Source organism: Camarhynchus parvulus, chromosome 2 (genome assembly GCF_901933205.1).
Source record: "Camarhynchus parvulus chromosome 2, STF_HiC, whole genome shotgun sequence".
Classification (NCBI taxonomy): domain Eukaryota; kingdom Metazoa; phylum Chordata; class Aves; order Passeriformes; family Thraupidae; genus Camarhynchus; species Camarhynchus parvulus.
In genome coordinates, this window is record NC_044572.1 from 86,818,385 (window position 1) to 86,846,361 (window position 27,977).

Sequence of the window (27,977 nt, forward strand, 5' to 3'; positions counted from 1 at the left end):
CATTTGATATAGTAATTTTTTTTTTTTGGTATCAGACAAAACTGCTCTGTAACTCTACACATCATAGGAGAGAAATGAAATGCGGGAAATAAAAATCACTGTCAGCCCAACTGTGCAAGTTTTCTATGGGACATGTTTTCTCAATATCTTGAAGTCACTCCTCCAGATTGTATTTCAGGGACAATATGAGAGTTTAGACTTAGAAAGTGACACCAGGATCTAAGCACTGGAAAGCATTGCCTGTCAGTCACTTCTGAGGACAACTTGAAAATGATTAATGCAACAAAATAAATTGAGCATGAACTCAAATGACTCGGTAAAACTGAGTCATAGCAACAATTTCTATGATGCTGACTGCCTGAGAAACCAGGTCTTTTGTTTCATAATGGCATAAACTACTTTTTTTAAACAGTCAACAGTGCTATTTTCTGGTATTGCAAAAAATCTTCCTTTACACAGAAGACAGATTTGTGATTTACTCCACTCTAAAATGCAGGCAAAGGACCATACCTGCCCACACACTGTATTTTTAATTTATTTTATCATTTTCAGAAATGCAACATGAGGAAATGACTTGAAAAACAAATAGCTTGAAAGGAAAAAACAATTTGCCCCATAGATGAGTGGGGTTCCAGATGCAATTCTAGGGGTTTTTGCTGAAAGGAAATGACCTCAAAATTAATATAAGATGGTATTATCAACCAAATAAAACTTTCCATTCTGAAACTGCAGCATGGGGGTTTTGAGCATATGGAAGGGAGGAAAACACTTTTATTACAGTCATACATTTAGCCGAGAATGAGCAAATAGATTATATTTAAAGAATGCTTTTTCTGGTGACTGGGAGTAAGGCTCAGAAACAAATCCCTTAAACCACTATTATTAGCCATCTCAGAGGAGAGAGATATTTTATCTGACTCTGCCCCAGTTTGAAGACCTCTCAGTAATTTTAAGAAATTGAAGTAAAACTACATGAAACTCATTTGTCCTAATTTCTGGGGCCTACTAAAGAGATCTATATTGCAAGTCTAATCTAATCTAAGGAATGATGCTTTAGAGGGCTAGTCCCCTGCTCCCAAACATAAAGCTTTCTTTCCACCAGCTCTTCTCTTTGCCCTAGAGAGGCTGTGATTTTATTTTATATTTCAAATATAAATGAAACTCTATCATCTTAATAGAACTTGGGAACATTTAAAATTCAAGATATAGTTTCTATATAATGACAGAATTGTATTAAGGCGCAACCCACAAGCACCACTTTCTTTTCTTGCTGCATTAATTCATTTGGTGACAATCTAGGTGTGGTCTCCTAATTCAATTTACATTCAGTTAAATGGCTAAAGAAAAAGAGGTGTTTGTTTGTTTGTTTGTTTGCTTGTTTGTTTGTGTATAGTGATAACCTTCCAGAAAATTCTCTTCTTCAGAAAACTGCCACCTATGTTTTCAGTACCCTGGAAAACTGATGGAAACTGCCATAAATGTGTGTCAGTTAGAAAAAAAAAATAGGAAATATGTGAAATTGTAGTATAGCATTTCCTATGATACCACCATGAACTCATGAAGCTTTAAGGAAAAAAACTAAAATTAAATAAACCCCATGGTGTCTTGAGTGGTTTTGAAAGTGTTTGAGCTGGGAAAACCACTAGTCTTTAACAGCCAAAAATACTGTGGATTCTGACAAGCTTGTCTTTCTACGTTTGTACCAGTTCATATTTTCCCTGTCTTTCTGGTGGCTACTTGCCTTCTTAGTACCTTATCTCAAGGGTAAAGAATAAAGCTATACTTGGCTAGCAGGCCAGACTGATGAGTCAATATAAACTGCTTTCTTGGAGGCCAAAAATAACTTTCTTATGATGGAATCATGGAATTTTATTTAAATTGACAACTAGTACTTATAGCAAGTGTCCATGTTAAAAAATAATGGTCTAGATAATTGAGGCACAGAGGACAGAGCAGAGCTCAGGCATTACTTCCAGTGACATCCAGTCAAATGGATACACTGTCCAAGGTAGCCACAAAGTTTACAGGTTTCCATTGGATTCTGAAGTGCGAAACCCAAGAAAGCAGATTTTGTAGAGAGACGTAAAAGTTCATTAGTTGAACTGACCATGCTGTTCTTGGTCATAGAACCTCTGCAGTGTACACCAGCAATGTCTGTTGCATCTTTCTGAGCAGAAAATGCATTGCTTCCATTTCTGCCTGCATTGTGGGGATTTTCATAGGTCATTTACAGAGCCTGATGATTGAAAAGAGCAGCATAAAGCTCCTGCTCAGCCCTGCTCACTTTCGAGCACTGCAAGTAAAGAGCAGCACAATCTCTCTTTGGATGCAAAAGGAAATATCTGTTGAATAAAGTCAACACTTGAACTGAAGAGAGGGTGTGAACAACAGTAGAAAGATACCCGTGAGTAATTTTGTGCATGAATATGCTGGTTGTGGGAGAGGAGCGCTGCTTTGCAGGTGGGTAACTCATGGATGAGTCAGGAGCAACTCTGGTGACAAACCTGCAGGAAGTGTAATTCACAAAAACCCTTCACACTTAAACTGCCTTCCAAAGAATGTATGTCTGCAGCAGCAAATACTCTGACATTCGCAGCAATAAGTCTTTGCAAATCAGAGAGCTGAGATCAGTCAGACCACAAGAGCCTCAAGTTACTAAAAGAAAGTCACAAGCAAAATGATCGTTCTCAGAAAGAGCTGGGAAAAAAAAAAAAAAAAAAACACAAAACAAAAACCCCCAAAAGAAAAGAAAACAACACAAAATGCTCTCAGAGTCCTACGCGTCTGAGAGTTCACAAGGTTATGGAAATACTGCTGCAGGTTTTGTTTCCTTTTTTCCCCTCTAAAAAGGGAAGAACGAATGATATAAACACAAAAATAGCTTTTAAGCTGACAAGAACTAGTTCACCGGGATAACTGTAGGACTGTTTCCCCCGCTCTGCCGGAGGAAGATGCCGATGTGCCTCTGCACAGGTCCTGTGCCGCCCTCTGGCGCTCGCCGCCCGTCCCCGCTTCCCCGCCGGGAGCAGGGCGGGTCGCGAGGAAAGAGGGAAAATGCCGCGGCTGCACAAGTGCCAGTGCTCTGCCCGTGCTGCTCTGTGCACCTCGGCTGGCACTACACAGCCTTGCACCTCCGGGGAGACGCATTCCTGCGCTTGCTGGAGGTGTGCCCCGTACGTAAACCCGGACCTGGGTGTCTCCGGTAATCCCGCAGCTTCCTCTTTCCTGAGCAAAGCAGGTTTTTATAAAGCTCCATCCACATTTCCAACACTCAAGCTCTCTGTAGAAATACCCCAAACTCGAAGCTTTCAATCAAGCAAGAAACTGTAAACTGGAAGTCTGGAACTCTAGGCAGGCAGAGCCTTTTCTGCATCCAACAACGCCTTTGGAAGAGATCCACGCTGCTGTTTGCATTGCAGGGCAGCCGACCAGCCTTAGTCATGGGCCAGGAACCTGTTTACACTAGGTTGCAGCATGGTAATAACAATTTACGACTCCTGGAAATGAAGGGGTTTTGATTTGGGTGGTTTTTTGTTTTTGTTTTAAACTACATGACATTAGCTGTAAAGAAAACAGTGGAATTCCCAGCTGTGTTGGCCCTGATAAACTGAGCTGAGGGTTCGTTGTTGCTGATGCTCCTGTTAAACACAAAATACAAAGCCCCTATCTAAGGATCTCATTCCGTAACTCAAATCCATTTCCTCTCTCAAATCCTTTCTGATGTGTGTTGCAGCCCTCACACTGCACAGTTCTTTTTCAATGCCATTTTAAAAAGTTTTGCCTTTTTCTTTTCAGAAAGCAGCTTGCCATTTTCCAAGGATGCTCCTAAAAACTCTGCTTCTATTTTTGCCACTTATCTTTGTTATGATGATACACTTTTATAAGTGTTTGAGCCTTACAATGTAGATCAAATTAGATTCTCTGCAGTGAGGAAGCAACATAAATTAAGATGAGGGCTTGAGAGAGATGTTGGCTGCTGGAGGTCCTTGGTTGTTTGGCAGCCAGCAGAGCTCAAAACTGAGACTGAACAGAGGAGATGAGTTAACATCAGAGAGGGGAGCCAAAAAAGCCAAAAGCCCTCAAAGAAAGAGGAGGAATAAGTGTGACCAGTTCATCATATGGCATGTTCCTGTCTGTGTCTGTCACGATGGGAGGAGGTGTGTTATTGAGCAAGCCACGCTGTTTCTCATTGCCTATAATTACAGATACGCCCATAACTGCGCACACAAGCTTATCACAAAGAGGATTTCACCTCCCTTTGGACATGAGCAATGCTACTATAGTTTCTGTCACAGGCAGCACCTTTGTGCAGGTGGAATTTGGGAGAATTTTCCAGAAAGCTGTAAAGTCTCAATTTTAGTTTTCTAGCTGCAGTGATAATCTTGTCTAAATTATTCTGTACTGTAGCTCAGATACCAGTTCCGGGTCATCTCGCGTAAGAGTGACCCTCTCCACTCTCAGGAATCCCACAATGATAGCAATATTTTTGGAAACATCTGGTCATAACAGGAAGTCATACACACAATAATCCTGTCTCTACCTCAGTACTCCTAGTACACAGGCAGAGTCTAGGGAAAAAGAGCAGCTCCTAGTCACATATAGATCACCTGTGTTTGGACAGTGCCACACAGCGCCACGTGCACTGAGATTGTGGGCCCAGCCGTCATTCTGTCTACTTGGCTGGTAGGTCTGAGGATTTACCCCTCCTGCAACCCTGAGGGGGTTCAAATCCTGGATCCAAATGAGGCATATTTAAAAAACAAACAAAAAAAAAAAAAATCAGTTCCCGTATAAGCTGAGAGCAGAAACTTCAAGACCTGCAAGTTATAACTGCTTATGACTTCTGGTGAAGTCTGGACCCGTCCTACATGCCTATAGCCAGTGTCCATGGCTGTCATTTTTCTAGCCAAGAGTTAGATTCCTAGCTTTCCCCAACTGCCAACTCAGTCCTTGGACTTCTCCTTGGCATTTTCTACTGTGATAACCATTTGGCTCCCTGATGAGGCTGTCAGTGTGCATAAGGACTTGCTGGACTGGGGGCTTAGGGTCCAATCCATTTCTTCACTGAAGGTAAGAGGAAACTTCTTCCTGACATTGCTAAAAGTGCAAAGGGACTACAGCAAAATGAGGGAGACTACAGTCCACATTTTCTTTCATACTTTCATGGCTCCCCGAAACTGGGTAAACTGGGTGAACTTCACCACTGAGCAATAAAATCATCACAGCCAAGTAAATTTTTTTTTTTGGCAACATTTAATGAAACATAGCTGGATCAGCAAAGCATATCAACAGGCTTGATCAAATACTTATAACATTTACTGATATTTTCTAGTTTTATTTTCACATTTCCCTAAGATAATGAATGGGAACAGGGTAAATACACAAATTTTCAAGTGAGGTGTGTTGCATAAGTTTAATATGGGTTTTAAACATGCTTTAATGAGCAGTTTGAAGGTTGCTACCCCACTGACTTCTAAATGTTAGGCTCAAGATCAATTTTATGCTCTTCCAGTTTACTCTGAAGTACACAGTAATTATTCCTATTTTTATCAGCTAACAATTTTAAAATTAACATTTATTTGATGCTATTTCTTCCATTTGTTTTCAATATAGGAATAAGATTTCCCCCACATGCATTTGGCTGCATTAAACCTTAATTAGAACATGAAAGAACAGATCTTTGAGAATTCAGTTAACATTTGCTAGCACTTCATTAACTAATGTCAAATGCAGGAAGGAAGCAAACATTCCATTCTTTAAGAAAATCAATGAATGTTAGTACATTATTATATGGAAAAAATAACATAGGAATCATTATCACAGGCAGAAAGTGTATTATTCCATTCTGATACCAGAGGAGAGGGAAAGCAAACTCTAACTTCAGTTTTGACCAGCTCATACAGTTACCACTGTTGTTTTACAGTAAAATTTGCATTGTACTTGTTTCCAACAGCAAGAAAAACCACCTGTGTCTGAGTTTACCCTTTTCTTTCCCTGGCTGTAGCAAGCACTGCCCATGGTAGGGGTGACTTCAGCTCTGCCTGCTCCCACTGTGCTTGCAGACCCAGTGAGGTGCTGGGGTGTGCTGGTTGGCCTGGCCACACTGCTTATTGCTGCCACTGCTGTAACTGAGCTCTGAGTGACCTGCACGGATACAGCCAGCCCTGGCTGCCCAGAGCTGTGATTTTTTATCCACAGAGTCATCTAGAGAGTCATGCTGCAGATAACCTAGAACTGGGAGGTGAGTGCCAGCCTCTGAACAGCTGTGATCTCCAGAGATAAAACCCAGCAGCCTTCCTCTGCTCCCGGTTATTGCCATCAACCAGCCACTGAGTGGGACCCTTGCTGGCCACAGCTGTGCTGAAATGCAGTGTGACCCTTGCTGGCCACAGCTGTGCTGAAATGCAGTGTCAAGTGCTGCTGTGATGGCTCTGCCTCCATGATGATCTCTGCCTTCCCACTGGCCTTGGGACTGGTGACTGGGCCAGAGCTGCCCTGCACACGTGTAGAACAACACACCCATATATATCTCATCATCTGCATACAACTGTTCAAAAAGCTGCAATACCAATAGTCACACCATTCAAAACAGAACTACAGTAACTATTGAATGTACACACCCATATGTATCTCATCATCTGCATACAACTGTCCATAAAGCTGCAATACCAATAGTCACACCATTCAAAACAGAACTACAGTAACTATTGAATTAATAGTTACTGTAGTTCTGTTTCTTGGGATAAATAAATCTTGAGAGTCACAGGGAGCTCCAATAACAGAGGCTTTAAGTTCAGAAAGGAACAGGGGTGTAAATGTCATGGCCTTTTAGGGACTGCATGCTTTGAAGGAAGATGCCATTACAACATTGTCCTTTACCTCTTTTCTCTTAGAGCTTTCCTGAACCTCAGTGCTTCTGTGCTTAGCTGCAAGGAAAATCCACATGAACATCATACACTGGGTTCCCCATAATCATAAGGCTGTAAAACTCTCTGACTATGTTTCAGGATCAAAAGACAGGACCTTTTATTTCCTCACCCCAATGTATGGCCTGATGAGAGTAGGTGCAACTTCATTTCAAGGGCTTTAACTTTTCCTAATTCGTTATAGTGCTAAATATCTTTCAATAACAGCAATAAACAAAATGTCCAGCACCTTGTGATAATGAATCCCAAAACTACTGCTGTGGAAGTTGGATCTTCAGAATTAATCAGGTTAGGATTTTATTTATAATTGCATTTTTCGTGCACAACTTTTAGTAATCTGCTGATATTTGTATTGCTGAAGAAATGTTCACAGTGCTCAGTTGCTCAGCTGGATTCCTGAATGATCTTAAGAAAAACAAAAACTGGAGGCAATTAGTATCTATAAGTATCTGAAGCAGATGGATCCAGGCTCTTGTCAGCAGCGCTGAGCAATAAGATAATGGGCAGAAAATGACACTCAGGAAGTTCCACCTGAATATGAAGAACAACGTCTTTACTGTGCAAGTGACTGAGCATTGAAACAGGTTGCCCCGAGAGGTTGTAGAGCCTCCCTCACTGGAGATATTCACAAAGCATATGTATGGAATTCTGTGCAATGTGCTTGAGCATGGAGATTGGACCAGATGACCCACTGTGGTCCCTCCCAGTCTGACCCATTCTGAGATTTTGTGAAATATCACCCTGGGAAAGGCTGGTCACTGGAGAAATGCCTCTCTGCCTGGCTAATCTGTAACCTGTCCACTGGAAATACACTAGGAAAGGTAGATCATCACTGAGTGCTGGGCTGCTACTCCACACACAGGTTTGTGGTACTCCTGATGGTGATTGGAAGCTATGGCTTGGTCTGGATTGCCCAATCCTGTGTATTAGGGACACATTCACTTCAGGCTTGGGTGGGTCTCCTGAAGACTTACACGTGTTGCTAAGAGTAATCTATGTGAATTTGAAGAGTCTCTTTGGAGGAGAATGATGATTTAGGTGCTGTACAGAGATAGTGTAACCCTTCGTCTTTTTCATCTCTAAGACAACTGGAACGTACAAACTGATTGCACAAGCAGCAGGAAACTGGCAATTAACCCTGTACCAGATTCTGTGCTGGAAGAAAAAGGGCATTTCTAAAGGTATAAACCTTTGCAAGGCCAATTAGCAAGGAAGCCTGTAGCTTCTTCCTCCTGCTCTGCACCTGCCTGGGCCTTGGTGCTGGAGGTAACAAATGGGAACGGGTGTATGAAGTGCACTCCAGGGCATGATAGCTCTGAAACCCCCATCATTTCTCCAGGAAAAGAGGGAAGGGAGGGGGCAGAACACATCTTCAGCTTTTACCTTTTCTATATGCCTTGTTCCACAGGATGAACTGATGTGAAATAGTAGGGTAGCCTCAAAAGAACAGCTACTCTTTCTTTTAGAAATAAATGTAATTATTTACAAAATGAATCCAAAACCAGTTCAGTGATAACTGCAACATTACCAATGACCCCAAAGGTAAAGCTACAGCTTAGACTGGATGTACAGCTAATATAATGCATGAAAACTTAATTGTTTATTGAAGCCAGTGATAATTTCAGTGGCTTCATCTTATGATACATGGAGAGGAAACCTAGTGGCAAAGCCACTGGGAATGAAAGGACAAAAGAAAGTTAGTAACCTTCACTTTGAGGTTGTGTTTTGTTTCATTCTGTTTTCTTTTTTTGCAGATTTTTGTCTCAAATCAAAATTGGTTAATGAAGTCCTTCACTGTGAACAGTAGGTCGATTACATTTGTCTTTAATGAATTGAATCTTACTGCAGTTGCTCCTGCTCAAGGATATTCTAATAAATGAAGTCTTGCATCCTAATGAGTTTCAAGATTATGAGAAAATTGTGAATAAATAAAAAAATCCAAAAATATTTTTTAATTATGCAGGGATTTTCCCCAAAGTGAATCCATCTCAGACAGGAAGGTGGCTTTAAATACCTGGTAGTTTAAGAAGAACCATTTCCAAAGGGAGTATTAGAAAATTAGTCTTTTGCAGATGCTAAACTCCTGGCATCAATTAATTAATGAAGCTGGAAATCAGCACAACTTTAGTACAGAAATAGATAAAAAGCTATTAAAACACAAGCATCTTAAATAGAAAATCTGATATTTTTTTTCTTCTTGGTTATACCAGGGTAAATCCAAAATTAGACTTTGGATTATAAAAACTTCCTGAAAAATAATCTTTTCTATCTGCACAATTAAGACTGTGAGATGAAACATACCTTAGGCAAAAACCCCTTAGTTATTGTGAAGTATCAGATCACCACTGAAATAACTGGAGCTGTACTGATAAATCCCAGCAGAGTGCCTGAACCATCCAAGTTTCCAAGCAGAAGAGAACTGTGGTTTGACACCTGCCTATTCTATAGATATTTCAAGACCCATGTGACTTCACCTGCAAATAGCCTGAAACCTGAAAATGAACCAAATCCATATTCTTCAGACATTCTCCTTGCTAACCTGCCAATCTCAGTTATGCTGTTCTCTGTTTCTGATTTCTGCATTTAATAACAAGTCTGATCATCTCAGCTGAGTTAAGTTGCTTGGAGTTTTTTTGGTGCAGTAGCTAATCCATCTTTGTGCAGCCATGCAGAAGTATCACCGACAACTACCACAGAATTAGACCTCAGCAACAAGCCAACTAAAGCTGTGAGAATGGGTAAAGTGCCTCTGAACTCATGTCCATAGGGCATAAATCCAAGCTGGCAAATCCAACCAGACTTCCATCTGAGTGGGAGTAGGCATGGTTAATTTGATTAGAAAGTGGCTAAGGTGCCCATTCCTGCTACCACTGCTAAAATAATAGCAGGTGAGGGCAAAAAATGAAGATGACACATTTGCAAACAATCTAAAAAGAAGCAGTCCTCAAATTTACCTGTTCCACAACCTTCCAATGCCTTTACAACAAGGGATGTGGGTTTTCTTATGACTGTTTTTCCAACAATAGAAAATTACTTGATGTCAACTTCTGTTTTTGAATGGCACGAACTGAGTTGGGTGGAGGAGGAAGGAGCCAGCCAAGAGGAAATTTGAGGCTTTTTGTTTCTCCCTGTAAGCAGGTATGCATTGACTGTACTGCTTCCAAAGGCGTATGCTGCGACTCAGCATTAATAATAGCTCACAAAAATGTGGCTAAACCTGTATAATACACAAGATGTAGTCATAGCACCTGGTAGGACAGCACCCATTATAGTGCAACCTCAAGATGTCTAAGTAGTAAGTCCTCTGCCCTCTGCCAGTCCACTACATTTACAACCTATTTGCTCCCAAATTCCTCTGTCTCAGAATGAACCTGTCTAATAAAGGCAGCACAAATCAGGATTATGGGGTTTTCCAACAAAATATTTTTACTGGAAAATTCAATTTCTGAGAACTAAAGTGGTCCTCCAAGATATAACTGTTAAAGAACAGGGAAATAAGACTTCCTGAGAAGATACTCAGTGGGCTCTGGTGCTCCCACATCTTGTAATGCTTGTGATTACTTGTGGGTTTTTCAGTCAGATTCCTGCACAGCCTTGCCACATGGAGTGAAAAATAATCCCCAAGGTTTCTGCTGCAGAAACAAGAGGTTGGTAACCCTGAGGTTTTTCTTCACTGAACCTGAGCTTTAGACTCTGCAATAGGGGGCTGGAAAGCCTCAAATCCCTGAGGCTGATTCAGAGGTTTCAAGACTTATCTCACAGCTGGTCCCTCCTCTCACTGGATCTTAAAAGCCATGTGGCAACAATGGAAAGTGAAATTTCAAACTCAATTTTATTCCTAACAAAAGATTTTAACTGTTTCCAAAACTTTTTTTCTGTTGGTTTGGGTTTTTTGGTGGAGGGGGTTGGATTTTTTTTGGTGTGGTTTTTTTTTTTTTTGTTAATTTGTTTTCTTCTGCCACTGTGGAACATTTAGAACATTTTTTTCTCCATTTATCCTCATTTTGTATCTTTGGATTCCCAATAAGAACGAAAAGTTTCCTTTTCACCCGCTTTAATCAAAGTCCAAAAATAGAAAGAAAGAAGGAAAAAACTCCCAAACATCTAGCATGATCCCCTACTTGGGAAAGCTGTGGAGCTTTCCATCCTAACAGCGGAATTGCATCATTGGTTAGGAAGAGCAACACAGAACGGTTTTGCATTGAAAATACAGAAGAACAGAAGAGCTATGGCCTTTGTAATCATAATCAGAAAACAAAGAGTTGATCCTGTTATTTACACAAGATAAAGATTTGTATTTCCCAGCTTTTCATTTAAGTGTTTGTTTTTGAATCTTGGTCAGTGAATAAAGAAACTAGTTAAGAGATTTCAGATGATGTGAAAAGAATGAAAAAAACATATTTTTTTATTCATTGAAATGTTTTCATTAAACAAGCTCAAACTGTGACCTTTTATTCAGATTCACTAAATTTTTATTTTGAGATATTGTGGAGGATGAAAAAGTTGTCTGTGATACACTTTGGTCTGGTGTCCTAAGAAAATAAGGATTACATTGTCATTCTCTCAGTGTGTCTCTGCTTGCCTGTCCTCCTTCTCTCTTCCCACACCCCCAAAAGGTTTTGAATCCAGTTTTGATGAAATGTGTCAGAATGTTCTACAATTCTTACAGTCTCAGAAAAGTAGGCTTGTGAGTGAAGTTGGAAAAGAAACACTATTAATAGACCATTAGGGGTATAAGAACAAATATAAATCTTATTAAACATGGGAGAATTTGCACCAGAATTTTTCATTATGGTCCCCCCACTTACAAATCAGCTCATTAACAGTGTTGGGGAATCCAGATTCTTTGTGTGATGGTCTTCTGGCTGAATGTATAAGGTGAACCCAAAAGTTTTAAAGAAACAAGAAACAGCAAAATAGAGACAAGGATAAGGCTCTGAAGAAACACTAGGGAAGACAAATATCCAGGAATTGCCTTCAGCTAGGAATGGTCTAAAAGGATTTTTCTTTCCACATTTGATCACAGAGAAAAAAAAAAAGAAGAAAACCATCCAAACAATTGTTATTTAATCTAGAAATCTACTGAGGCTGAATGATCTGTGAGAACTATGAAGAAGTTTGAATTGCAAAAAGGCAGGCCTTGAAAGAGAAGAAAAAGCCTCCTCATCAACAGAACATTGCTCCCAGATAGTTATGGAGGTCTAGGCTGAAAAGAACAAACAGGTGCTTTCAAGGAAGTACTCAGAGATAGAACACTGGACCCATTTCATCCTTTTTTATGATGTATTATGACTGTGAATAGAAGAATCAGTCATGTTTTGAAAAAACTCTTCACAGGTTATTAGTTAATAGCTTATATATCTTCCATAGGAGCAGCCTTAAAATTCCAAGTACAGCTAGGCAGGCAAGGTGTGGCAATACAGGGATCCCACTAGGAGTGGTTGCACTGGGGGCTCATACAATCCAAAGTGTAGGAAGAATGAAGATCACACTTGAGAAGGGTTGAAAGTAGGGTTTTAAAAAACCAGGTTGCTCTGCAAGCCTGAGGGAAAACATGATGTAAAGCCCAAAGCGAAAAAAAAAAAAAAAAGCCAAAAACCAAAGTTGGAAAAACAGTCTTTGAATGATTGACAGAGGAAACGAGACTTTCTTTGGAGCAGGTCACGGTGAGTTCCCACCTCACAGTTTTCTCTTCAAAACAAAAGTCTCCATTGTAGGTAGTTCATAGCCAGGTTTGCTGCCTGGGTGCACAAATCAGAGGGACTGGGGGGCACTACAGAGCCAGGTGACAGCGAGATTGTCTGAGCAAGGCAACAAAACCAGCCAGGCTGTATCGAGTGCTCTGTAGCAACTGCCCCGTGACAGTAATCCCTCATAGTAAGCAAAAGCAGGATAAACTGGTCTGCAATTACCAAGAGGGTTAATTCCCTCCTTTTAACATAAACATAGATCTAAAATGAGATTATATTACATCAGAAACAAGGCAAAGTTTGAGGATATTTGTTGAAAATTGGCCTAATGACTCTTTTGTCATTGTAATTCACACCTTTCACCTTGCTAATATCCAGCAATTGCAAATTGGCATACTACCAGAAAATGAAAGTAGTATTTTTCACTTGTCCTGTTTGCTTTATCTGCTCTTTCCCCTTCTTTCTTTTCAGACACTTTGGACTTTTCAGACACGATGGACTTTTTTTTAAAAGCTGCTAGTCATTTCCAATTTGTGACCACTGTACAGCCAGCTGCCTGTTTGTTTCTATAACAGGAGCCTTTTTTTTTTTTTTTGCCAAACAGATGACATCAAAGTACCTCTGCATGCCTGTTCATTTTAGAGTCCCTGGCTGACAGCAGATTACACCAAAAGAAATCAAGATTCCTTAACATGTCCTACACCCATCTAGGACACATGGCCCCAAGGAATTTTGTTGAAGACAAGGAAGAAACTCAAAAGGACAATTTTTGGAGGTACTAGACATTATCTAAGCTTTTCTAAAGCTGGCACAGAGCCAGTGGCCCTACCCTGTCTTTGTAGACTCAGAAGGGAGCCCAAGTCATGAACTGGTCTGCCCATGTGTGGAACACCATACAAGGGGTCTCCAGCCATGAGACCTCCACTGTGGGGTGGGGAGAGCACTTGGTGGGCAGTAGGCATGGCACTGTGGGGATGAAACCCTGGAGAGGTGAAGAAGGAAGGCAGCTCAGGCTCTTTTGAGGGTGGTATTGCTGAGCTGGACTGGGCCCCAGCTGTCTGCCTTGCCTGGTCCCCTCCCACAGCAGACAACTCAGAGCCCTGTGGAAGTTGTTATCATCTGCCACCATGAATTAATCGCAGAATTCCTCCTCCCTTTGGTCCTCCAGCAGATGTCTTGTGGCTCGGATTCAGGAAAATCTCTACACCCATCTTGGACACAGTAGACAGATCATCCAGTGGCACTAGAAGCAAGGAAGGAATTTATCATGCCCTTATAAAGGCAAATTTTCCATGTACCCAGAATCACATGGACTGCAGGGTTAGGAATTGCCCTGTTTCAGTTAGCACAGGCAGGTTGTGCTGCCCCTGTGCCCTGAGGGTGATGGTGACATCTCCTACACTGATATATCTTTACATTCTATAGTTTGTTATTTATTAAGTATTCCTTTCCAGAGGAATCATCAGTACTAACCAGACCGGAGAGGAGAGGAGTCCCCTTTGCCAGGAATCTTCTCCTCTCAAGATTCCAGTTTCATGAATCAGATTTGTGTTTAACTCATTTTTTCTGGCACAAAATACAGCAGAATCATTCCATGCAGACAAGTAACAACAGAACAGGATGCAAGCATTTTCAGGGGGCAGTAAGCTAGCATATGAAGGGAAGAAGTTAGTATAACAAGTCCAATTTCATAGCTGTCTTTTCTTCAAGCACACAGAACTTGCCAAGTAGATGCTCTCTGCTGTCAGTTTTTGGCTTTTTTTTCCTCTCCTTTTCACTCTGGTAGGAAGCAACACTCATGTTTTGTAAACACCTGCTCCCCACTTTAGGAAAAAACTGTGGCTATGGGGGCAGCAGGAAGAATTTGCAAGAGTTTTGTTACAGCGATGACATGCTCTCAGTGGATATAGGGGTATGTTTGATTCACACAACATCTCACAGACCTGTTTTTCTCCCTTGGCTAAGCAAGATTTAATCTGTTAGCCGGTTTGGTGTAAATCTTAAAAAAATATGTGGTATGAAAATACCAAATTGTGAGTCTGAGGTTAAAATACAGCCTTGCCTTTCCACTGAGAGCCTGAGGTGCATGCTGTTTTCTTACTCATCACAGTAACCAGTCTGGTGCATCTTTCCAGGTTTTCAATATTAGATTATCTGAGGATACAAAATCAAATTGGGAGAATGAGTCAGCTGATAGATTATTGCCTACTAAAGAAAAAGCACAGGAATGTCATTATATTTGCCTACAAAAAACCACATGTACCTATGAGGTTGTAAAGATGATAAGTATGAACTTGATTACTGCTAATATGCTCTGCTTCATGTTCAGATATTTCTTTTATATAATTTTTTGTTAATATCCTGGAGTTGATAAAATGCTTCAGAGAAATTAAACTGATGAATACTGTTTCACTGGCCTCATTAAAAATTCAAGCAATAATACCACAATAGCAATAAAAGCTATTGTTAAAAAAGCAAACAGTTACAGCTTAATGGTATCAAATACAATTAAGAAAATGGCATATTAACTCCAGTGTTAATAGGAGTAGAGTTTACATTGCTAAAATTCTTTTTTTCTATTATAAAAAATCCTTTTTTTCTATTTCTACACCACACATGAAAATTAATATTTCACTTTACATATATATGTTATATATTACCAGCTCGAGCTGAGATAGATGATTGCTGGCTGGCAGTTGCTGCTTCGCCTTTACGTAGCAGAAAAAAAAACCCCAACAGTAGAAAGGCAGAAATGACACTGGTATTCAATTAATTGTCCCTCTGGAAGCTGGAAATAGTTGCCCATTCTGCCACTGGGAGCCTCTACATTCTCCCACTCTTTTTCCTGACATGCCTGCAGTATAGCAACTTGACAGCTCCCCACAGGTTCTCCCTCAGGTCTGGTCTGACCAAGGGAACAGATATGGTGGCCTCACTTTGCACTCTGCAAGGAGCATTCTTCTGCATGCTGTCCTGTGGGGCAGGGAGCTCAAGCTACTGGAGGTCATTCAAGAAGACACATCAGGAGAAACCTGCTCACCTTTCTCCTGATGTGGCCAGAGCACTTTAGCTATAAATACCATAATACCAGTGGGGCTCTTCAGGGAGAGCTGAAGGGAATCACAGCAGCAAGGTGGTCTGAGTAAAACTGCAGGGCTGATGCAAGGTGTTACCTGAGGTTCACCAGGTAACAAAGACCCTGTTTCCACAGAGATTTGGATTGACCCCTTGCAGCCTTCATCCAAGTCCATAGACAGTGGGAAGGCCTGGCACTTCCCCACCAGGAGCATTTTGGAGGTAAAAGCCATCTGTGGAAGACTGACTCTGACTGGAAAGCAAGGGCTCATTAGAGTCAATGGGTCCCTCCCACAGGAGGTAGTCCTTCAGGAACAGGCTGCTCTACTGTGGGTCCCCCACGGGTCACAAGTCCTGACAGCAACCCTGCTCCCACGTAGACTCCTCTTTCCACAGGTCCCATCAAGATCCTGCTCCAGCCTGGGCTCCCCATGGGGTCCTTCAGGTACCTCCACCTGCTCTGGTGTGGGCTGCTCCATCGCTCCAGGTGGATTTCTGCTCCACTGTGCTCCTCCATGAGCTGCAGAAGCACGGCTGCCTCACCATGGTCTGCACCACAGCTTGCAGGGGAACCACTGCTCCAGTGCCTGGAGCACCTCCTGCCCCTCCATCTCCACTGACCTTGGGTCTGCAGGATTGTTCAGCTCACATATTCCCACTCCTCTCTCTGGCTACAGTAGCTTTTGTGCAGTAAGTTTTTCCTCTTCTTAAATATGCCATCCCTGAAGCCCTGCCATTGCTGCTGACAGGCTCAGCCTTGGCCAGCAGTGGGTCCATTTTGGAGCCCCCTGACACTGGCTCCATCAAACATGGGGAAATTTTCTATCAGCTTCCCACAGAATCCATGCCTGTAGCCTCCTCTCAGGCTACCAAGACGTCACCCTGCAAACCCAATATAGCATTCCACCCTTCTGGCCTCTCTGGGGAGAGGCTGGCTATCAGTCCTCATCCAAGGTCTTCTCCTCTCATGGCCAGAGAGGGCAGAGCCCTCAGTGATCACCAGTGAGGGGAAGCTGATATTGCACAGAAAGAAAAAAAAAAAGTGGAAGGAAAACCAGCTAACTGTGATACTGAGATGTGGAAGGAAGACAACTTGCCTGACCCCTCCTACAACACACAAAAAAATGCCACAGGCAAAATCCAAAATTGTGGAGCAGAACCATAGTTTCCATAGGTTTTTCTGTCGCAGAAGCCATGACTACTAGCAGTTGAAAAAGACTTAATGGTCAATAGCTTCCTGCCATCTCAGATAGTTACAAACCAAGAGGGATGCAGGTGCTGCCAGCCTGTCCTGTGTCACGACCATGGTGGCTGTCACACAGCATGCCTGGGGAATGCCACAGTTCCAGAGAAATAACAGTCCCTCACTGCTCCTGAGTGTGGTCTCCATGGATAGAACAACACCTTCCTACAGCAACATGCTTTTGCCTTCCCTCTGGATAATTTCTCTCTAGTGAAGCCTAGCAAAATTTCCCACTATTGCTTTCTCTGAGCATGAGCTGCTTGTAGGATGGTTGAGTAGCTCCTACCTGCAGGGAAGGCAGGGAGGAAAAGGCATGCTCTCTTCAGTTTAATAAGTAAAATAAAATTGAATGAAAATGAAAAATATTCTTAACGAAATGTGGTTCTTTCTTTTTTCAATAAAGAAGAAAAATGCAAGTAAGAATAGTGTCCCAAATAGTTCTGATAAACATCAAAACTTCCACTTGAAGAAAAAGAGTTTCTGGAAAACATTTCTGAGGCCAGAGAGAATTCTGTATTTATTAACAGGCAAAGTTCAAAAGATTAATCATACAGAGTCTTTGATATTTTATCATGCAAAAGAATAATCTTGATAAGAAAAATGTTTTGGCAAGAGCACCCTCACTCTTGAACACATGATGGTTACTCTGGAAGAGGGAACAAGATCTAACTTGTTGAAATGGCACTGTAAATGCAGAAGAAAAGCAGGTTTTACTGAACACAAGTTCTAGACACTTATGTTGGTGTTTGTCCAATTTCTTGGACTACCTCTCACACAGCACCAGTGGGAGGAATGAAAATAGAAAAGCCATCTCCTTCATGTCATTTATTTTTCCTCTTTCTCATTCCTGCTGGTTTTATTGTTGGGAAAGGATTCTGCAGGAGGCTCAAAAGGCCATTTGTCTCTGAATCACAAAGAGCAACAAGCAGCTCAGTGAAAAGCCACACTGGGGTAAAAGAAATCCAAACCACAAGCCATCAAGGTGAGTTAGTATTTCCGCCCCTGGTTTTGCAAGGGATTAACTATTAATAAAGATTTAACTAATCCCTGCTTTGCCTGTACCGCTCAAATATTAATAATGACCATACATCTTGTAGATCTGTTGTATTTCCTCCATGGCAAGTCTGCAACAGTGAATATAGCTCCAGGCTGTTTCTATATTACTGAAACTCACGTCATTGTGCTTTTCTGACCCTTTCCCCCCCATTATCATTAAAAAGAAAAAGGAAAAAGTTTTCTTCCACTCAGATTCTGCTGTCATTCTCCATTCCCACCATGTGTTATTTTCCTTCTCATTTTCTCAGCCACAACAGTAAAAGTACAGAACGAAGCACGGACAAAAAGCCTGGAGCTATCTTAGAATGCCTGATGTCACAAGAATTACCTAACTAGCCAGCTTCCCTTTGCAATCAGATTTGATGTGATACCATGGCTGGAAACCTGTAAAGTGCTTTTAGTTCTGACTTTACTTCTGCCTCTCTCTTGTTTACATATTTTTTGTCATGTCTAGAAGTTTATTTTCTTTACTTTGGTTTCACAAATATTCTTGTTCATGTTTTAGTTTGCATGAATGTCTGAGGTTTCTAGAACAGAATAAACCTTGGTCTTCAGGACAACCCACAACTTCTAGTTCTATACTAAAAGCCTTTAGCCACAACCCATAAAACAGGCATCACTATGGAAAATGTATATTGATAGCCTTTTTTCCTCTCCTGGTTAGAAGGTACCTCAAACTTTAGGACAACTTAATTTCTAGCCTCATAAATTCTCCTAGTGCTATTAGCTGTACCCCAGCTTCATCCCTGTCTCTCCTCAGGCTGGGAGGAAGGGCAGGGAAGGTGGGCATCCATTGCCTTCCTACAAACACCAAAGGAGGTGCAGGGACTTCAGTCACACAGGTTTTGGAAACAGGCCAGCTACCATATGTGGAAGCCAAGGGAATGCAGATGGCAGTCTCAGTATTTTGAGCTGTTGTGATCTCATAATATGACAAAAAAAAAAAAAAAAAAAAAAAAAAAAAAAGAAAATTAACTACATCAGATTTGACCTTTTCCAATTCCGGACAAAACGTTATCAAAGACACTTTTGGCTTTCATGTCTCTTCAATTAATATGTACCTCCCTAGCAAATATTTTATGAATCCCATTGGTTTCTGTGCAGCAAAAACAAATGTTAAAAGAAACCAATCTAAAGGAAACGGTTTGGCTTTTGGACTGTTGGGCCTTTTCGTTATGCTTTTTTTTTTCCTTTTCCTTTTAATTTTTTTTTTATCTCTACTTTATTCTTTTGTCTTGAAATTATAAAATTGGTACCGAACTCGGAACACAATTGTTTATGACAATAAATCAGTTGACTTCACTGTTTCAGTGCCATCCAAAATGACTTTGTAATCTGGAAAAAAAGAATTGTTCTGAGGAGAAAGGGAGCAATGGACATTTCCCAGGCTTTTTTGACCTTCTGAGCAAGAATTGGAACTTGCCTAGTGGTTTAGATGCTAATCTATCTACCCAGTGTGTGGGTGTGCTCTGAGTCACAGCCAACATGTGCAGTCACTTCTAAAACAGGGCTTCCTAAATATTTTTGTAAGGGTAGCTTTTGTTTAACTTTCATTTGGCAGAGTCCCACACTGGGAACAGTCAAAAGCTCAGGAAGGACCATATGTTGTGTGTAGAGCTGCTAAGGACAACTTTGAAAGTTTTCAAATCTTTTTCTCTCAAACTGAAGAAGAAAAGACTCACCCTTCTCCCTAACATGATTCAGATATTGCTTTTTTCTCACCCACTTGCCAGAAAACCACATCTGTCAGACTTCAAGTGTGCAACAACTGTCTGTCCATAGTGAAGATAAATGTCTTTATGTCTGGATTTTTGTTTTTGTTTTTGGGAGTTTTAATTTGTTTTGATGTTTGGGGATTTTTTTAGAGTTTTGTTTCATTTTGGTTTTTTTTTTGTTTGTTTGTTTGTTTTTTGGTTTTGGGGTTTTTTTTTGGGGTGCTTGTTGCATTTATTTTTTTAACCCATGTCCAGCTGGCAAAAACCTCAAGGGGCATTTCTGCTGAGGATGTTCCAGGCAACTGTAACCCTGTAAGTCTGAGCAAACAGGATGCAGTGGCCATACAGGCAGCAGGTACTGCAGAGATTTCTGCAAGTTGAAGTCTTTTTTGGACATTTTTCTCCCTGTTACATAACTGGGAATGGGGATAATGAACATGTTTCAGTCAAAGCATCAGAGGTGTTACAAATTGCTTTCTCTCTAGGAGGCCCTGTTATTAACCCAGTTACTCCTAGTAATAATACCTGCTGCTCTGCAAATAAGCCTGAAAAAAAGCACTGGGGCCAGATTCAATAAAGGGCTTTGGTGACTCAGTGTTAAGTTGGTGTAATACCCCGTGTTTAAGATCTCAGGCCTTTGAGCAGAGTCTGAATCCTGAGCAATAGATCTATAAAGTGCACAAAGAGCGTTAGGAGCTAGCAATAACAACCCCAAGGAGCTTAGCATGTACCTGCACAGACCTAGCCAATAAAGCTGGCTGGGTGGGGAGAGAAACCTTAAAACCTACCTGTCAGACCTGCAAGGAGATACTTGCATCTGGTTGGGATCTGCAAACTGGATCCCTCCCAAAATATAACTTTTTGGGCTTTTTTGCCCCCTTTATTTATTTTCCTTTTTCTTTTTTTCTGCTTCCTTTCAGAGAACTGTGCGGGCCTTAAGCTTTTTGATGTTCCCTCTTTGCCACAGTTTCCACACAACCACAGGAGACCCTGCTGCTAAAGCAGTGACCTGGGAATTGGATGTCCTAAGTTTGGTTCCTTGCTTTGGCTGCACAGTGTGTGGGAAGGGGGCTGCTGTTCCTGCCCACCCTCCTCCCCTCCAAGCTTATGCCTTTAGCAGCTCTGAAGTAGGTCAGTCTGAGTGGGCTGGAGGGATGTGCTCCTCATCCCCCCTCTGCAACTGTGCAGGAAATATTTCAAGAAACACTACTCCATAAAGAGAAAGAGCATATTAGGCAACTGAGTCAGGTTTCCTCATGCTCAGGACACTCACCTGGCATGAGGGCATCCAGGCTTCTGGCCCTTGTCTCTGCTTGGTTTTCTGTGTTTTATCCACTGGCAGTTGAATGTGAATGTAAGAAAAAGAAGTCCCAGTAGGGAAACTAAAACTCAGGCCTGTCCAGCTCTGCTTGGAGTGAGTAACCAGCACCAGGCAGGTGGCATGGTTGAAGTGGGACTGCCTGTTGACAGAGTTGCTTCTCTGCTGCTGGTATGGCTGTGTCTCAAGAGGCTGAAAATATTTGAACATTCTCTGCTCACATAGGGAATGAAAATCTCCAAGGCCTCTGAAGTAAATACTCAGTCTACTATGAAGTACTAGGGCAGAGAACAGGAATTTTGAATTTTAGCAGGAAAAGCAAGAGTCACTGCACATAATCATGTGAGAAATATGTCCCTGAAAGCTGAGTATGGTTAGAACACATTTGTGGGACCAGTTGTTCCTACAATAGGCTTAGTTAGGGGTATGTACAAAGTGACACTTGAATTACCACTCAAATCCACTAAGACTGGGACATCTTAGGATATAAACACACATACAGCATCAAGATCTTGGTAAACTGAAGAGCAAGAAAGCTTTCAAACTTAATCACCAGCAGCTTTGTTGGGATTTTAGTCTTAAATGTCTCAGCTGGGTCAAGTTCCAGGTCAGAAAATCTGACGTAGATCCAACACCTTGCTCCTTTTAAACGAGCAGCAAAGGACAGAGTGTCCTGCAGACTGCAGTGCTCCAAACTCCATCACTCTGGTAGGAAACACCACACAAAATTTTGTTCTCAGTTATGTCATTACAACTTTCAGCATAACTGGGCCAAAAATATGATAGCAGGATTGCTTTGTGGGGTTTTTTGTTTTGGTTTTTTATTTTTCATAGGCAAGGTTATGCTGTGGCATGGTGAGAAATACAAGTGGACGCCTCACTATCAACAGCTTTATGTGGCCAGTGCAGTAGAGCCTCTACCCCTTGGGAACCCAGTAAAGCAAAAGTCATGAAGATACTTGCAGGTGTGATTGAAGGAAAAAAAACCCTCAAGAGAGAAACCTTCCTGGGCCCAGGACTAGATGTGTGGGCCATAGATGTGTGTATGATGCCTTTGAGATGTGACATGTATGCTGAGTGATACTGCAGATATATTCGGAGTCCATTTTGAACTTCCTTCTGCTGTTTTCTCCCTGAATATTGTTTCTCTTTCTTGCAGAGTTAGCCTAGGCCAGCTCCCAGTGTCCCCCAGAGCCCATCTCCCTGCACGGGGAGCTGCACGCCTCCAGCTCTGGTAGCATTCCCACCCGCGTTACCACAGCAGCACAAACAGCCAAACATTAAACACGAGGATGCTGTGTGGGCAAAGTCCCTGCATCCTCCGGGCCCCTGAGCAGCCTTTATGCAGCTGCCAGGCCCCTGGAGCAGCCTGCAGAGTTTGGGTGTTTGCTCCATCCACTTTTCCAGCTAAGCCTGGCATTTTTCTGGGACATGTAACATAATCTGTGCAGAACGAGTAGCCAGCAGTGGTTATACCAACGTTATGCAGGGATTTTTAGTGGCCATTCTAGTCAGAAAGAACATAACTTAAGCTGTTTCCCCAAATATACTTCTCTGTAACCTTTGACAGGCACATTTGTCCATCTTATATATCTGCCTGGGCTCCACCCTTGCATTGCATAAGCCCTTCTTCCGAAGATAATTCAGCACACAGGAATCCACATGGAAGTATCTTTTAATGTGGCTCTGAGTGGAGAAGCATGTGAATAGCATGTGTGTTGCTTTTGGCTTGTTTTCAGTTTATTTTCACTTCCTTTGGACATATCTGATCTTCAGAAGTTAAGGAGTGATACAGACTTCATTTCCTATTAGCTGACTACAGCTATAGATTGGATTGACATAAACTGATGTGTTAATTTGGCAAGATATCAAAAAATCATCCAAAAAAGCTGACAGGCAGCACGGTTCCCTGGAAAACAGATTTCCTTAAATAAATCTTTTGTTTTGACAGTATGACAGGTCTGTTCAAGAACTGTATCTGTATTAGAACAGTATATTTTGATTTCTCCAAGACATTCAATTTAACTGTACATGGCTTTTTAATTCAAAATGTGCATTTACTGGAACTTGCAAAGAGTGTGTTAGATAGATTAGAAATTGATTCCCTGTTAGGTTTTAAAAAGGTAGCTGTTCATCAGGAGATAGCTAGGGCTGTTTTTCTTGTGACCCACCTGAGACCAGTTCTTAGTCTGACATTATTTAATATGCTAATCCACAATCAAAATAAAAGAAAAGAAGTCTTTACAGGCAAATTCAAGAAGTGATTAAAAAAAGTGATAATGCTAACAGGGAATCACCCTGCTTTGAGGATGATCATTAATTTAAAAGTCTAAGTCTAAAAGAATGCCTTCTGACATGATCAAACAAAACATTTAGATTTGAAAAGGAAAAAAATGAGAATAAAAAAAATGAGACTGAGAATGAGTATGTGTCTGGGAAAACTGTTTCAAATAAAGACTTTTTAAATACTCCTTCTAGGCAACCACTACATTTTTGTCTTGTCAAGACAGAGAGAAACCAGATATTTCCCACATCTTCTCATCAGCACACACATAACACCACAGTGGTGCTCTTAGACAGCAAGAATGAAATATATTAATTGTACAATATTTTTTCAAATCTGAAATCTAAGTAAGCCATCCTGAAAGTGTTTGACATTTCATAGCTGAGAAACAGTGGTCAAAAACAAGCAAATGAACAAAATAAAACTCTCACTATAAACATAATTTTTGGTTGAAATATCTTTGTTTGGTTCTAAGAGAAAGTTGATTTGCTTTTAGAATAATTGAAAAAAAAGTAGTTATTAACTGCATGACAGAAAATTAAAGTACAAGCACAAAAGTGTGGAGGTTTTTTTTGAGGGTTGTTTGTTGGTGAGTTGTTCATTTTGGTTTGGGGTATTTGTTGGTTTTTGTTTTGCTTGAGTTTTTTTTTTTTGGTTGGTTGATTGTTTTTTGGTTTTTTTAATAAAGGCTTAGACCAGTGTATTTTTGTCATATGCTCTTCTAGAGTTAATAAATAAATAAATAAATAAATCTCTATTTGGGCTTTGGGAATGTACAAATATTACCTAAAGAAGCAGCCTAACATAACATATTCAAAATACACAAAGGATATGAAATTATTATTAAAATAGATAATAATGCAAAGGGAGAAGTGCAAAAAAGACAGGTTCTGTTATTTTCCTTAGAAATTTACATTTGCAAGCAGCTGTTTAGGAATACTGTCTGACTATGTCACATAGTTTAGAAGTCTGTTTATCCTGTTCTAGGAACAACAACATATTCGATACACTTTTTTTCTTTCCAAGAGGGGTAAAATCCATTGTAATGGCTGATTTACTATTTTTTTCCTTTGAAAGCTGCCTCTGCCTAGGGAATTTCTAATGGCTTCAACAGAGTTTGCTCCAAATATCTGGTGAAATTAGGCTACAGTGAAAAACTCCAGCTCGTATTCCCTTCAAGGGAAGAGAAAATATTCACCCATGGACTGAATAACATGATACTACAGCACTAGACCCTCACATTTCTATGAAAAACATGCCATGTGACTAACTACAGGTTGATTTTTCAATGTTCTGACCATTCTGGTTTGTCTTGGAGGTCAAAAACCCCCAAATATCTTAGTTTTCCCTTGCAAGAATTTTAGGGAGACAAATGGCATTGAGGAGAAGGCACATAGAAATGCATCATTACAGATAGCTAGACCTTTGGTTCAGGTATAAAGTTGTGAGCTCCTTGTTGACTTCACATAGCAACAGGTAGAAAACCAACAGTTCCCAACAAGTAGGTCCAGACTTCCAAAGACATATCATACTTAGCAGAAAGAATTTCTTAAAAGACTCAGGTTTTTATTTATAAGCTTAAATCTCCAGCAGGTTGACCTTTTGGATCAATCCAAGACATCACTTAGTTTTGAGCTGAAAAGCATCACCCACTGAGGCATAATTTGACCCTTTACAGCTAGAATGGACCCATTCAGTGCTCTGTTTGTCTTTTTAACATGTCAGATCCACACCCTACCCGGTCTGGGCAAGAGCTTAATGCTGTAAATGCAGCGAGCTGGTCCTGCACATAGTCCTTTCCTAAGCCCATGGGGTAACCCTGTTGGCTTCAGGGGGGTCACTGCTGATTCATGCCACCAAAAGGTCTAATTAGTGGACCCAGCTCATCCATCCTGAGGTATTACATGGCTTCCTTCCTCCTATGGATTTAGTTCCTTTGGGCTTGATTTGATTTCTCTATGCAATTTTTTCAGCCCCTACAGCACGTCATGTCACATTTCTGTAAATTTGACAGCCAAACTGAGTCTGAGAAATCTCTCTCTCACACACATGCAAATACAATGACACACAGTAAGAAGTTAAATTTCATACACAAAACTGAGCAATTTGAGAGGTTCAGTGACTTTTAAAGTTTTCCATAAAAGGCAATTGTGTGATTTTAACCCAATATGACTCCCATTTTCTATTTAACATTAAAATGAACAACAGAAAAAAAATAAGTCCATGAAACAAAAACAATCATTTATATCGCTGAGGTTACAGCAAAGCTAAAAATAAAGTATTGTCATCCTGCTTTTTAAAAAAACTTTTAATAGGACACTAGGCAGCAGAAAGGAAAGTGTGGTTTGGTTGGGTTTTTTTAGTAGCACAGATATTTTAACTCCAGGTTTCATTTAAACTCTGTCACAGCCAGTTGGTTATGAGCTTCTAAGTCAGCTCAACAGGACACTGTGGTAAGAATAATTTTTATCTCTCTTGCTTTTTGCATATACAAAGGAGGGAGTAGAAAACAAGACAAAAGTGAAAAGAAAACGTCTCTCCACAGGTAAACTGCATTTTGCTGACATCCCTGTCCTATTCTGCTCCCAAAAATGAACACAAAGCCCTGTGCAAGGTGATATTTTTACAAACAGAACAAAGACAATCCTTCAGTCTGGAGTAAATGTTAAATAACCTCCTCATGAAGCAAGCTGGGCCATTCAAGAAGCAGTATTTCTTTAATTGAAAGGGAGAAGGTTTTTTTTTTTTTTCTTGCACTGAATTTTATTCTGGCAGTGCACTGGAGTGGCTTCAGGACATACCAGTTCCATTTCTACATTTGCTTAATATTTTGTTCAGACATGTCCAGTCCACACTTAGTTACCCGACTTTATTGCAGTCAGCTACATTTTTACCTTTCTGTCATACTCATCTTTAGCACGCTGGAAATCTGAGTTAGTTATTTCACTGGTCTTTTAAAACATTCCCAGGCATTTTAAAAGCCAATACGTACAGATTTTGTTTGGTTTATTGTCTGCATTATATTTTCTGGTAATAAAAATAAAATTTCTTGTTCACAAAGAGGTTCTGTGACAGTGTACTTTCAGGAAGGAGGGATGGATTTGGGTATATTCCCACTGTACCCTAATTTCAGCTGATGTTTGGATAAAATATCAGAAAGCATGCAGATGTCAGGAAAAACAAGAATTGTATTGTTTAAAAAAGCCTAAACTGTTTGTTTTAATCACACCATGTCTTTCTTGAAAATGCTTTCTTTGCACTCCAGTCTGCTCAAGTAGCTGAACCAAAGCTCATTGTTCATGTTCTCTACCACACAAGCAGCTCCACACCACAGCACTTTGCAAATACAAACAGAAAGTGGAAGATTAAAGCAAGTTTCTTCAAGAAGCTTTTGTATCAGTGTTGTGCATACAAGCATCCTTTCTTTTACTTGCAAGTACGCTAATCGTATTTCAATTGCATGCCTGCAATATAAAGTTAATAGCTTCCTTATTTCCTTCTTTCAGCATTTCCCCTCTACTCTCTCAGTCTTTTCAATTATACAACCTAGATAATTTCTTTCATTTCCTTCCTCCAGTGCCCTGTTTTCATTTCTTATACAAAATCATATTTGGTCACTTACACTTTTCTTGAGGATAAGCACACGATAGCAGCATCTCTTGCTCCACCATGGTGCTGTCTGTTGCAGAGGTCAGTGGTCCCTTGAATAGCGCTTTAAGAAAATATTTGGGAAAGCTGAGCTCACTCATGCAGGCTTCTGATCTTCTCCAGTACTCTTGGCTTCTCTGTGTGCTGTCACATGTTAGCCTCCCTCCTGAGAAACCTGTGAAACGGGTCTGGCAACACACAACTTGTGTGTCAGAGGAGTTTTAATTGATTCATTGCAACAGGTACCCACCCTCATTAAAAAAAAAAAGCTGTTGAAAGGAGTAGTCTCTTAGCGCCTCGTTTGAAATTACAGAACCTGCCCAGTGTCACAGCTGGTGCACTTTAAAGGGAAACTACTTGCTGGGTTTGCGAATGCACAGGAAATAATTTCAAATCAATCTTAACGTGCCAAATAAACCACAAATAGCGGGAAAGTTTGGAGCCTTCTGCACTGTGGGAATGCAGGAATCCTTCTGCTGTGCAATGAGGTGGTGAGGGCTGCCACTGCATCTCTCCAAGGCACGAAGTCCTGAGGGACAAAGCAGCTCCACTTTGCTCTACAGAGTCCTCTGTCTCCATGATCAGCCACCCTGATGGCTGCTGAAGGGGAGAAATTGTGTGGGCCTGATTTCTGAGGAATGCATCTTCAGGAACATGAGGTTATCAGTGCCTCAGTGCTTGCAGGGAGGATTCCTCCATGCAGCAGCCATGGATGTTGCTCTGCCTTTCAGCAGCCCCTGTCTACCCATCCAAGGTTCAGTGAGGAGCCTCCAGCACTGCTCTGCAAGCCCCTCTCAGATCAGTGACCATTTACCTGTTACCCCTGTGACCAAGAAGAACAGCAGGTGGACCCTGATTCTGATGCCATATCAGCTTCACATCAGGGTGCACTTTGTAGGACTCCCATAGCAGTTCCCTGCTGCTTTTACAAGCTGGTGATACCACCTCCAAGTGAGGCTGTGGTTAGCAAGGAAGCAAAAAGCAGGAGACATGGGATTTATGCCTGACTCTGCCTCTAATTT

At 41.0% G+C, this 27,977-nt stretch overlaps 1 protein-coding gene across 5 annotated transcripts in view; it reads right to left on the bottom strand.

Moving 5' to 3' along the window:
• Window positions 1-27,065, bottom strand: part of PTPN3 (protein tyrosine phosphatase non-receptor type 3) — a 159,326-nt gene extending 132,261 nt beyond the window's left edge. For all 5 annotated transcript variants that reach the window (XM_030969746.1, XM_030969733.1, XM_030969740.1 and 2 more), the window contains exon 1: window positions 26,930-27,065. In XM_030969746.1, coding sequence (XP_030825606.1) covers window positions 26,930-27,056 — 127 coding nt within the window. In that variant the 5' untranslated portion in view covers window positions 27,057-27,065. The remainder of the gene's footprint in view (window positions 1-26,929) is intronic.
• Window positions 27,066-27,977: the final 912 nt, after the last annotated feature.